Source organism: Lotus japonicus, chromosome 4 (genome assembly GCF_012489685.1).
Source record: "Lotus japonicus ecotype B-129 chromosome 4, LjGifu_v1.2".
NCBI classification, from domain to species: Eukaryota; Viridiplantae; Streptophyta; class Magnoliopsida; order Fabales; family Fabaceae; genus Lotus; species Lotus japonicus.
Genome location: NC_080044.1, coordinates 36059485 through 36070649, shown reverse-complemented (window position 1 = coordinate 36070649; position 11165 = coordinate 36059485). Strand labels below are relative to the sequence as shown.

The window sequence follows — 11165 nt, the reverse complement described above, 5'->3', positions numbered from 1 at the left end:
CCATTCCCTTGAATGTTGAAGGCAATAATCTACACTTCACCGCGTCCGTTGCCCCACCAATTACCATCTTGGTGTTAAAATATCTCAAATGTTCCATGGGATCAGAGTCGCCCGAAAAGGCGTCTAATGCCATTGTTTGCAAATGCTTTGGTATGTCCACCTTGGTGATGGCTGGAACAAAAGGTTGAAATTCGACGACGTCCTCAGCCTCAAGACGTTGTCCTTGTTTAAAATCTTGCCTCTGAGTTAAATATTCTACCTGGGCTTGCAACTGCTCGTTTTGGGTTTGTACCTTTTGCAAAGTATCCAACATTTGTTGCAAAGCCGCAGGCGTGATACCCGTCATTACTTCTTGTGTTTTCCTCGGAGTGCTATTTTTAAGGTCTTCTAGATTTACGTATTCAGGCAGCGTTGATCGTCGCCTGACACCTGGATCTGATTTGGCTATCAGATCTGAGGGCTTTCCCGGAGCTAAGTTCACCAGCGACGCTGGTGACTGCGCCACCGAGGGAACCCCTTCCGAGGAAGCCTCCTGCTCTTGCTCTTGAAGTATGGCACGATTGTTGTCGCGACCGCTGCCGCGTCCGCCCTGACGACCACCACCTCTCCGGTGATGATCACGGCGGCCCACGCCGCATGAACGGGTCTCCATGAATCGTAACTCGCACCTTCTACGTCACTGGTAGATCTAGGTTAGAGCCACAGACGGCGCCAATGTTCTGTTCTAAGGTAAGCTTACGTGAAAAGAGGAATGAAAAGCAAACCCTAGCAGAGCACAAAAGTAGTAAAGATGTAATAGAAAGGGAATATTCTCATTAATTGTTCAAAAGTCTGCAGTACAAGGTGATGACCTTCCCTTTTATAGAGGGTTGGTCGTGATATGGACTTTTCCTATATTTGGGCCTGACAACTAGGGCCCAAATCCCTATGCATATAAGACAAATTCAAAGGAATCTTCCAGCTGACTTGTGGGTCCGCCTGAAAGGGAGGGCGGGAATCCTCAGTATTTCACCCGTTCCCGCCATGTCTTGCTTCGCCTGGCTTGTTGTACCGCTTCCACTCGGGTTTCCCCCAATCCCCACCTGCTAATCGATGGAGGCTTGCGAACATACACAACCTCGAACGAGGTTTGGTTCGTAGTTGAGTGGAACGTGGTATTAAACCAATATTCCGCCCAATGCAACCAGGTTTCCCAAAGCTTTGGTTGGTCCGCAGAGAAGCACCTCAGGTAGGTTTCAAGACAACGATTGACCACCTCAGTCTGGCCATCGGACTCGGGGTGATACGCGGAGCTCATCTTCAATTGGGTGCCCTGCAATCAGAACAACTCGCGCCAAAAATGGCTCATAAAAATTGGATCCCTGTCACTGACGATCGAAGACGGAGAACCGTGCAATCGGATAATTTCTTTGGTAAAAAGCTTGGCTACACTACGCGCTGTATAAGGATGCTTGAGTGGTATGAAGTGACATAATTTTGAAAGGTGATCCACTACCACCATTACTGCCTCGTACCCCTTTGATTTTGGGAGTCCAGTGATGAAATCAATTGACAAGTCCTCCCAGACCTGTTCCGGAATTGGAAGCGGCTGCAATAGCCCTGCTGGAGATGATGCCAGATATTTGTGCCTCTGACATGTATCACAAGCTCGCCCAAAGTCTTGTATCATTGTCTTTATTCCCGTCCAGTATAGATTTGCAGCCAGGCGACTGTAAGTGTGCAAGAATCCTGAATGCCCTCCTTAGGGTGTGGTGTGGAATTCGCGTAGCATGTTGGGAATTAGAAATGAATTCTTGGAGAGGACCAACCTGCCTTTGTACAAAAGAATTCCCTGCTGGTAGTTAAAACCTGGTAGTGCACTTGGGTCTTCTTGTAATTGGGCAATGATCCCTCTGAGTTTCTCATCCTCAAGAACCTCCTCCATCACACGTTTGTGCTCTTCCCACAGAGGATATGCCACTACTGTCCTGATTTCACCGTACTCGCTCACACGTGACAAAGCATTCGCTCCCCTGTTCAACCTTCCGGGTTTGTAAACTATCTCAAAGTTGTATCCCAACAACTTGGTAGCCCAGTTTTGTTGCCCTCCAGTCACGATCTTCTGCTGAAGCAAGTCCTTAAGGCTTTTTTGATCAGTAGAAACAGTGAATTTCCGCCCCAATAAGTAGGGTCTCCAGTGTTGAATAGCCAGAACTACAGCCATAAGCTCCTTCTCATAGGCCGATTTGGACAAATTCCGCACTCCAAGAGCTTTGCTGAAGTAGGCGATGGGATTTTTTCCTTGCATCAGTATTGCTCCTAGACTTACCAGAGGCATCGCATTCTATCAAGAATTCTTTGGTGAAATCTAGTAGTGTTAGAACAGGGGTGGTGGTCAATTTTTGTTTTAACACTGCAAAGGCTTGTTGGGCTTCAGGACCCCAAAGGAATGCATCCTTCTTGGTGAGTTCCGTCAAAGGCTTAGCAATTTTTCCGTAGTCTCGGATGAACTTGCGATAATAGCTCGTTAGGCCCAAGAACCCCCTTACCCTTCACGTTCCGAGGTGCAGGCCAATCTTTTGAAGTTCTAGATCCCTTAGAACAAATGTCCTGCACGATGCTGGGACAATCGATTAGAACATCATGTGACTGAAAAGCATGAACACAAAAACAACTAAAAGAAACAAGACACAGAAAGTTGTTAACCCAGTTCGGTGAAACTACACCTACGTCTGGTTAGCTTTCGCCCAATGAAAAGGAATTCCACTATCTTAAGATCTAGGTTTTACAGACACACATGAACACATCAAGTTCATTGTTCTTAACCTAATCTACCCAGTGGTCTTCTACTTAGAACCACAGCCTAAGTATGAGAGCCCCTCTCACTTTTCCTCAATCACTGCCACAGTGATTGGTAACAACAATAACACAAGGTTTGTTTGACACTCAAACACAACACAGAACTCAGTCTCACTTTATAGAATCAGTGAGCAAGACTAGTTCACAACTAACAAAGACAAAGAACAACTTACACTCTTAAGAACACTTGATCTTCAAGGTAATTCTCTCGATCCCGTCAAGCTACAGGTCTTTGTCTATATATACTTCAGCAGAGGCGGCTAGGGTTTGTTTGGGCTGAAGAACACTTTGATCCAACTCATATCAGTAGAGAATCTTCCAAAATCTGATATGAGTGATCAACAAATAAAATAGAAACAAATCTTTTAATCACAGATTTGTTCCAACAATAAACAACCCGCAATTGGCTCCCAACAATCAGTTACTTGACCTTCAAGTAAGCACAAAACATACCATAAAACATAACCATAAGGGACCCACTTGCATGCCAGCAGGGGCGGATGTCCTGGCCTTCACCAAGGCAGATGTCACAACATCGGCTAGGACATCAGGTTGTTTTTAACAAAATTGATGACAACAAGGAACAACAATCTCCCCCTTTGTCAAATTTTGTCTAAAAACAACTTCACTACCAGAGAGGGAAATAAAAATCAAAATCATCAGAGTCAGCAGCAGAAATACTCCCCCTCAAACCAATGCATCCACAACAGCCAAAACATGGAGGAACTCCCCCTCAAAAGATGCATCCAAATAAACACTGCCTGAAGTATATAGAAACCATATGCATAGCAGTACAAACTAAAACAATCACACTTGGTAATACTTGAACAAAAGCTAGCTTGAAGCACTTGATCTTAGAAGATCGCCTGAACTTGTCTTCACAAAGCTTGATCGCCTGAACTTGTCTTCACAAAGCTTCATACTTATTACAGGACATAACCAGAATACCAAGTCGTCAAAAAAAACTACAACACAGAATGAAACAAACAACACACTACTGCAACACACTACTACTCCCCCTTTTTAGCACAAATTTGGCAAAGGTAGAAGGAATTGAAGCACAGCCAAATAAAAGTCAACTAGTACACAGACTAGGACAAGCACTAAACACCAGAAGAAGAGGAGTTTTCCTCATCATTTTCTGCAGATCCTTCCTTCTCAGCATCAGCTACATGCTCACCCTCTTGACCAGCTTCCCCCTTGAGAGTTTGGATGAGAGCATCCACCTTAATCTTCCTAGCAGTAGCAATCCTGATGGTCTCTTGAAGTTCCTTGGAGATGGCCTCAAGTTCAGCAATGACATTGTGAGTTCCTGAGGCAGACATAGAGGCAGGAACAGATGTCCTACTGGATGGCAGATCAATGTCCAGGACATGAGGTTCCAGGAACAACCGTTGGTCCAAAGTGATGGGAGTTCCTTTGGGCACAGGAACATCATCAACAGTGAGGATATTAGGATGCTGTTTCAGAATGATAGCAGTCAGTAAAGAAGGAAAAGAGATGGGGAGTTTCACAGCACATGTCTCTGCATGCTTCAAGGTTTGGGAGAACACAAAGTTGCCAAAGTCATAAGCAATTTCAGTCCCAATGCGATAGATAAGCTTGGCAAGCATAGCAGAAACAGCAGAAGTATGGTTAGAGGGAACCCAATTCACCACTCCAATCCTATTCAAAACAACATACTTCACACTCAGAACCCCAGTTGACAGAAGCTTCTTAGCAGGCCACTTCTTTACTCTTCCAGCAGTCAATTCCTCAGCAACTGTATCCAGAGAAAGTTCTTCTTCAACAAATTCAACCACACTTCTTTCAAGAGTTTGGTTAATGATAGCAGGGGAGAAATTCACACACTTACCCCTGACAAACACTTTCTTGAATTCAGGACTGGCAGAATTATTAACATCATCAGAGAGATTGACAATAAACTCCTTCACAAGCTTGTCATAGCATTTTCCTATGTTCATCACAGTCTTCCTTAACCCTGCTTTTGCAATCAAGGCAATGATCTCTTTGCAGGCTAACACATCAGAATCAATCTCCCTTTCTTTGGCAACACGCCTTTGATAGACATATTTCCATTTGAAGGCATTTTCTGGAGCATGAATAGACACATTATCTAGAGGAACATTAGGAACATCTGAGGGAATACGCTTACCAGAGAACATTTTCTTCTCAGAGGCAGTGATGTCCAGGACATCGCCTTCAACATCTGATTCAGTCTCCAAATCAATTCTGGAAACTTTCTGCTTTTTCCCAGTAGTCTTCTTGGCTTTCTTCCCAGACGATTCCACAGCTTTCTGCTTGCCTTTCCTTGACACATCAGTTGCCCTTGATTTTGAAGACCCAGTAGTGATCTTGGCTTTCTTCTTCTGGACAACAGGGGTTTCTTCAACAGATGCTCTTCTTCGTTTAAGCATTCTGGCAGCAACACTCGCCAGAGGCACATCGTCTGAATCTTCATCATCAGAGACATCATGAACAATGGGAGGGGTCTTCATCGACTCCTCTGACAAAACATCCGTTGAGTTTGCAGCCTTGGAATCAGAACTCTTGGATGAAGAGGAAGAATCCTTTGAGAGTGAAACTTCCTTGGCAGGCTTATCAAACAATGTCTCATCGGAGCCATGGGAGGATGTCGTGACATCGTCTTCATCATTTGCAGAGACAGAAGTGTTTGAAACATCCTCAGGCACAGGGGCTTCAGGGTTTTGCATTGAGGTTGCACGAGACTTGTAGTGCTTCTTGGAGGGAGTTCTTGAGTTCTTCTTGGATTGAGTGGAAGAACTTGTGTGCAAACCCATAACCCTAGCACCACCAACAGTTCTCTCTATCTTTCCCTTCACAGACTCTTTCTTGCTTGAAGACATGATGAAATGGTAAAGCAAAAAGACAAATACAAGAAATTGAGAAAAATGTAAGTGATGAGAAACAGAGATTGTTAGAGCAAGATTGGCAACTTGTTGTGAGATTGTGATGAAGCCATTGGTGATGATTATATAGCAGTTGAGTGAGAAGGAAGCAATGATGTCACAACGGCAGTTAATGGTAGTTACGAGGAAACTAGCCGTTAGACAGAAAAGGGGCTTTAATTGCTATGCTCCTTCGAAGAGGCAAATCCCAAGATTTCCTCTTAATTTGTCAAATGTAGCAGCATCTAAGGGCTTGGTAAAAATGTCAGCCAATTGTCTCTCTGTGGGGACATGTTCCAAAGTAACAATTTTATCCTCCACTAATTCCCTGATGAAGTGATGTCTGATATCTATGTGTTTGGTTCTGCTATGTTGAATAGGGTTCTTGGCAATATTGATAGCACTCAAATTGTCACAGTACAATGTCATGACATCTTGCTCAACTTCATATTCCTTGAGCATCTGCTTCATCCAAATAAGTTGAGTACAACTGCTTCCAGCAGCTATATATTCAGCTTCAGCTGTGGATAAAGACACGCAGTTTTGCTTCTTGCTAAACCAAGAGATTAAGTTGTTTCCAAAGAAAAAACATCCTCCAGATGTACTATTTCTATCATCAGCACTTCCTGCCCAATCTGCATCACAATACCCTACAAGAGAAGAGTTAGTATCATTGGTATAAAGAATCCCATAGTCACAAGTACCATTTATGTACTTAATGATTCTTTTCACTTGTAAGAGATGACTGGTCTTTGGAGCAGCTTGATATCTTGCACAAGCACCAACAGCAAAGGTAATGTCAGGTCTGTTGAAGCCTCAGATGGACTTGAGGTGGAAGAAAGCCCGCTTAAAGGTCATGTGGATGGGTCATCATTAAGTAGGAACGCTAGTCAGAATGGGGAACAACAAACCCATGAAAGGTGTTACAGTACAGATGAGGAGGTATCATCAACCCAAAAGAGATACAGTGAAACTCAACACCAGGATAAGGAAGACAATTTGGGGGGAGACCAAAACCTAAATCCAACAATGTCTGTTGAAGAACCGGGGATGAGAAAAGAGTCAGGACCCTCTCAGTCGCTGGAATCACGTGTCCAGGCCGATGGAGAAGTGATGGGTTCGGTGGACTCTATTAGCATGGAATCAGAAAGGGGGCAAAGTGGATCAAGTTCAAATCAGGGGTCCTTGCTAGTAGAAGGTGTGGCTAGAAGGGCGAGATCTGAACCTGTGCAGGGGGGTGGTGGCCAGGTATTGAAAGTCTCCAACATCTCTGAACCTTGTGGCAGATCAAAAAGATTGAAGCATATGAGGTTGATGCTGAACCGACAGGATGGAGAAAGTGTTGAAGGTGTGGTGGCAAGGGGTCAATTCCTTCCTGTGGAGGTTAGTGAAGAACATCCATGTCCTAGTGACTATCTATCTGATGCAAACATAGAGGCCTGCAGTAATAGATTATGGGGCTCCCTTGGGAATTTAGAGGTCAATAAAATATGGGAAATAGGTATGGCTCTAGGGGTATCTGTTAGTGGTCAGAAGGAAAAAATAGTTGATAAAATGTTAGGAATGGAAGAGAGGGATAGAACAGAGTGGCGCAAGATTGAGGAGAGTAGAGTGGGGACGGGGAATGATGCTGAACTATGAAGCTCCTAAGTTATAATATAAGGGGGTTGGGGGGATGTGTGAAGAAAAGGAATATTAGGGAAATGATAGTTAGAGAAAAAATTGTGTTTGCTTGTTTCCAAGAGACCAAAAGTGATTTTGTCTCTGAGAGAGTTTGCAAGGCGCTTTGGGGTAGTGACAATTTAGAATGGGTTAGTAGGGAGGCTGTAAATTCTGCAGGGGGTCTTTTATGTGTGTGGGAACGTGGGATCTTTAACATGACTGATTCATTCTCAGGGGATGGTTTTTTAGGGGTCAAAGGTATTTGGTGTGGGTGTGTGGATCCATGTGTAATTATTAATGTATACTCCCCGTGTTCTATCGGAGAGAAGAGAAGGTTATGGGAGGATCTGTTAGCGGTTAAACGTAATATTAGTGTAGATCTTTGGTGCGTAGTGGGTGATTTTAATGCTGTTAGGAAAGCAGAAGAACGGAAGGGTTGTGCTTCACGGGGGAATAGTGGAAACAGGGAAACAGATGAGTTTAATTCATTCATAGAAAACATGGAATTAGTGGATATACCAATGTTTAATAGGAGTTTTACTTGGTATAGGGGCGGGGGGAGTGCAAAGAGTAGACTAGATAGGTTCCTTCTTTCCCAAGAATGGTTGTTGCATTGGCCAAATTGCTCGTAGTATGTCCTTAATATATCCATATCGGATCATTGTCCCCTTGTGATGAAGCATACGAATTTGGACTGGGGCCCAAAGCCATTTAGGATTTTTGATTGTTGGCTGAAGGATCCTTCCTTTAAACAGTGTGTAGAAAAGAGTTGGAAGGAGTCTAATGGGCATAGGTGGGGGGCATATATTCTCAAGGAAAAACTTAAGAGACTTAGGCTGGATATTAAGGAATGGTCTAGGAAAGAGTTTAAGGACCCTAAGGTCACATTAAATAATATTGTGGAGGAGATAGGAAAGCTTGATGAATTAGATGAGAGGGGTGTGCTTGATGAAGCTGGAAGGGTTAGAAGGAAAGAATTAAGTGTAGGTGAAAAGGATAGAGACTCACTAGTTAAAAAGTTTGAAATGGAAGAAATAAAGAATGCAGTATGGGAATGTGAGGGTAGTAAGTGTCCGGGGCCCGATGGTTTTAATTTTAATTTCATCAAAGGGAATTGGGACTTGTTCAAACCTGAAATCTGTAGGGTATTAGAAGAATTTTGGGAACATGCTAAACTACCAAGAGGGTGTAATCCTTCTTTTGTGACTCTTGTTCCTAAGGTGGAGGCACCCGCGGGGTTAAATGATTATCGACCAATCTCATTGATTGGTTGCATGTATAAGATTATAGCTAAAGTTTTAGCGTGTAGGCTTAGAGGGGTTATAGGATCAGTAATAGAAGAAACTCAGTTTGCGTTTGTCGGGGGTAGAAACATGCTAGATGGGGTAGTTATTGCAAACGAGATTGTGGACGAAGCCAAAAGAGAGAAAAAACCCTGTTGTATTTTTAAGATAGATTTCGAAAAGGCCTATGATTCAGTGGACAGGGATTTTCTATACTATATGCTCAACAGGTTTGGTTTTGGTGAGAGATGGATCCGGTGGATGAGATGTTGTGTGGAATCAGGTTCAGTCTCAATCCTTGTCAACGGCAGCCCCACTGAGGAATTTATAATGCATAAGGGGCTTAGGCAAGGCGACCCCTTAGCGCCCTTCCTATTTCTAATCGTTGCGGAAGGTTTGGGGGGTTTGGTGAAAAAGGCAGTAAATCTGATCATGTTTAAAGGGTATAAGGTGGGGTCAAATAATGTGCAAATCTCCCATCTGCAATTTGCAGATGATACATTAATTATAGGTGAGGTGGATGCTGGAAATGTACTTGTAATGAAAAGGTATATTGAGCTTATCTCGGGGCTTAAAGTGAACTTTTGTAAGAGCAAACTGGCAGTAATAGGGGCACCAGAACCTGTTCTGTGGAGGTATGCATAAATGTTAAATTGTAAAACAATGTCCACTCCATTCAAATACTTGGGGGTGATGGTAGGCGCAAACCCGAGGAAGGTTTCTTCATAGGAAACAATTATCCAGAAATTCAGGAAGAAGTTATCCCCTTGGAAAGCTATGAATCTGTCCTTTGGTGGCCGCATATGCCTGGTAAATTCTGTTCTGACTTCTCTTCCTCTTTTTTATCTTTCATTTTTTAGAATCCCTATCTCTGTGGCAAATAAACTAACATCATTACAAAGGAATTTCTTATGGGGAGGGTGTGAGGAAGAGAAAAAGATATCTTGGGTAAAATGGGAGAAATTATGTTATCCAAAGGAGAGAGGGGGGTTGGGAATTAAAGATATTCTTGGTTTTAATGGGGCCTTATTAGGAAAATGGAGGTGGAGGCTATTAGTAGAGAGAGGGTGCCTATGGTGGAATGTGTTGGCGTCAAGGTACGGGGAGGTGAGTGATCTCAGCAACCATGGGCTATTCAAGAAGGGGTCTATATGGTGGAGGGATTTGGGGAAGGTTAGTGAGGGGGGAGGTAATGGGGGATGGTTTGTGAGTGGGGTGAGAAGGAAGATTGGGATAGGTCATGACATAAAATTCTGGAAAGAGTGTTGGGTGGGGAGTCAATCCTTAGAAAATAAATTTCAGAGGCTGTATAATATTTCAGATCAACAGCAGATGTGCGTTGCTGAAATGGGGTGTTGGGTAGAGGGTAGGTGGGATTGGAGATTCTTATGGAGGTGTTCCTTCTTTGAGTGGGAGAAGAGTCTTTTCTCTGATTTGATGCAGGTAATTAGCTCAGTTTCCCTGTCAAGAAATTCAAGTGATGGCTGGCAATGGCTAAGGGATCCTGCTGGTGTTTATTCGGTTAAGTCTGCATACACCTCAATCATGGCTTCAGATGGAAGAGAAATGGATGATATTGAATCTAACTTCTTTAAAGAGGTCTGGTGTAACTCTGTACCCTCAAAGGTAGCTGCTACGGGTTGGAAGATAGGACTCCAAAGGATGCCAACAATGGACAACTTGATCAAGAGAGGTTTGGTGATTCATAGTAACAACTCTGGTCAGTGCGTCTTCTGTAGAGATCAAGTGGAAACATCTTCCCACTTGTTCTTTTCATGCAAGATAGTTTATGGTATTTGGATGACTTGTTATAACTGGATGGGAATTCAAGGTGTGTTACCGAAGGAAGGCATGCTCCATTTTCTTCAGCATGCGATTCCTTGGAAAGGGAAAAAAGTGAACGGTTGGTGGAAAGCTGTATGGTTTGCAACTATTTGGAGTATATGGCTATGTAGGAATGCTGTCATCTTCAAGTCAGGGATCATTGATATTAAGGAATTATGCAGCTTAATAAAATGGAGGGCATGGACTTGGCTTAGAGCGAGAGTTCCTTCTTTTAAAGTATCTCATTATGAGTGGGACAAGGATCCAATCTATTGTTTGTCCATGGGAGCTGCTGCGTGACTTGAGGACCATTACATTATGCAACTGGTATTATGTGGAGAAGGATGGTTCTAGGCTAAATTTATCTTACATGGAGGGAATATGGGATCCAATTGTTTCAGGGTCTGTTAGGAATATTTTTCTGTAATTTTTCTTCTATCTCTTGTACGTCTTCACTCCTCTCTTCTTCTCTAATCCTTGCTTCTTGTATTATGGGTTGGAGTACCCCTTGTACTCCCTTATAATGCATGTCTTTTGCTTCTCAAAAAAAAAAATGTCAGGTCTGCTAGCAGTGAGGTACAACAGACTTCCAATCATGCTTCTATATAAGCTTTGATCAACATCCTCTCCCTGATTGTCTTTAGACAGC

The 11165-nt window shown here is 43.2% G+C and overlaps 1 protein-coding gene across 1 annotated transcript; it reads left to right on the top strand.

The window, feature by feature from the left end:
• The first annotated feature begins 8083 nt into the window (after positions 1-8083).
• On the top strand, positions 8084-10816 carry LOC130712681 (uncharacterized). The gene is made up of 2 exons (XM_057562501.1): positions 8084-9327; positions 9553-10816. Exons 1-2 carry the CDS (start codon positions 8084-8086, stop codon positions 10814-10816), a joined length of 2508 nt encoding a protein of 835 aa, XP_057418484.1.
• Positions 10817-11165: the final 349 nt, after the last annotated feature.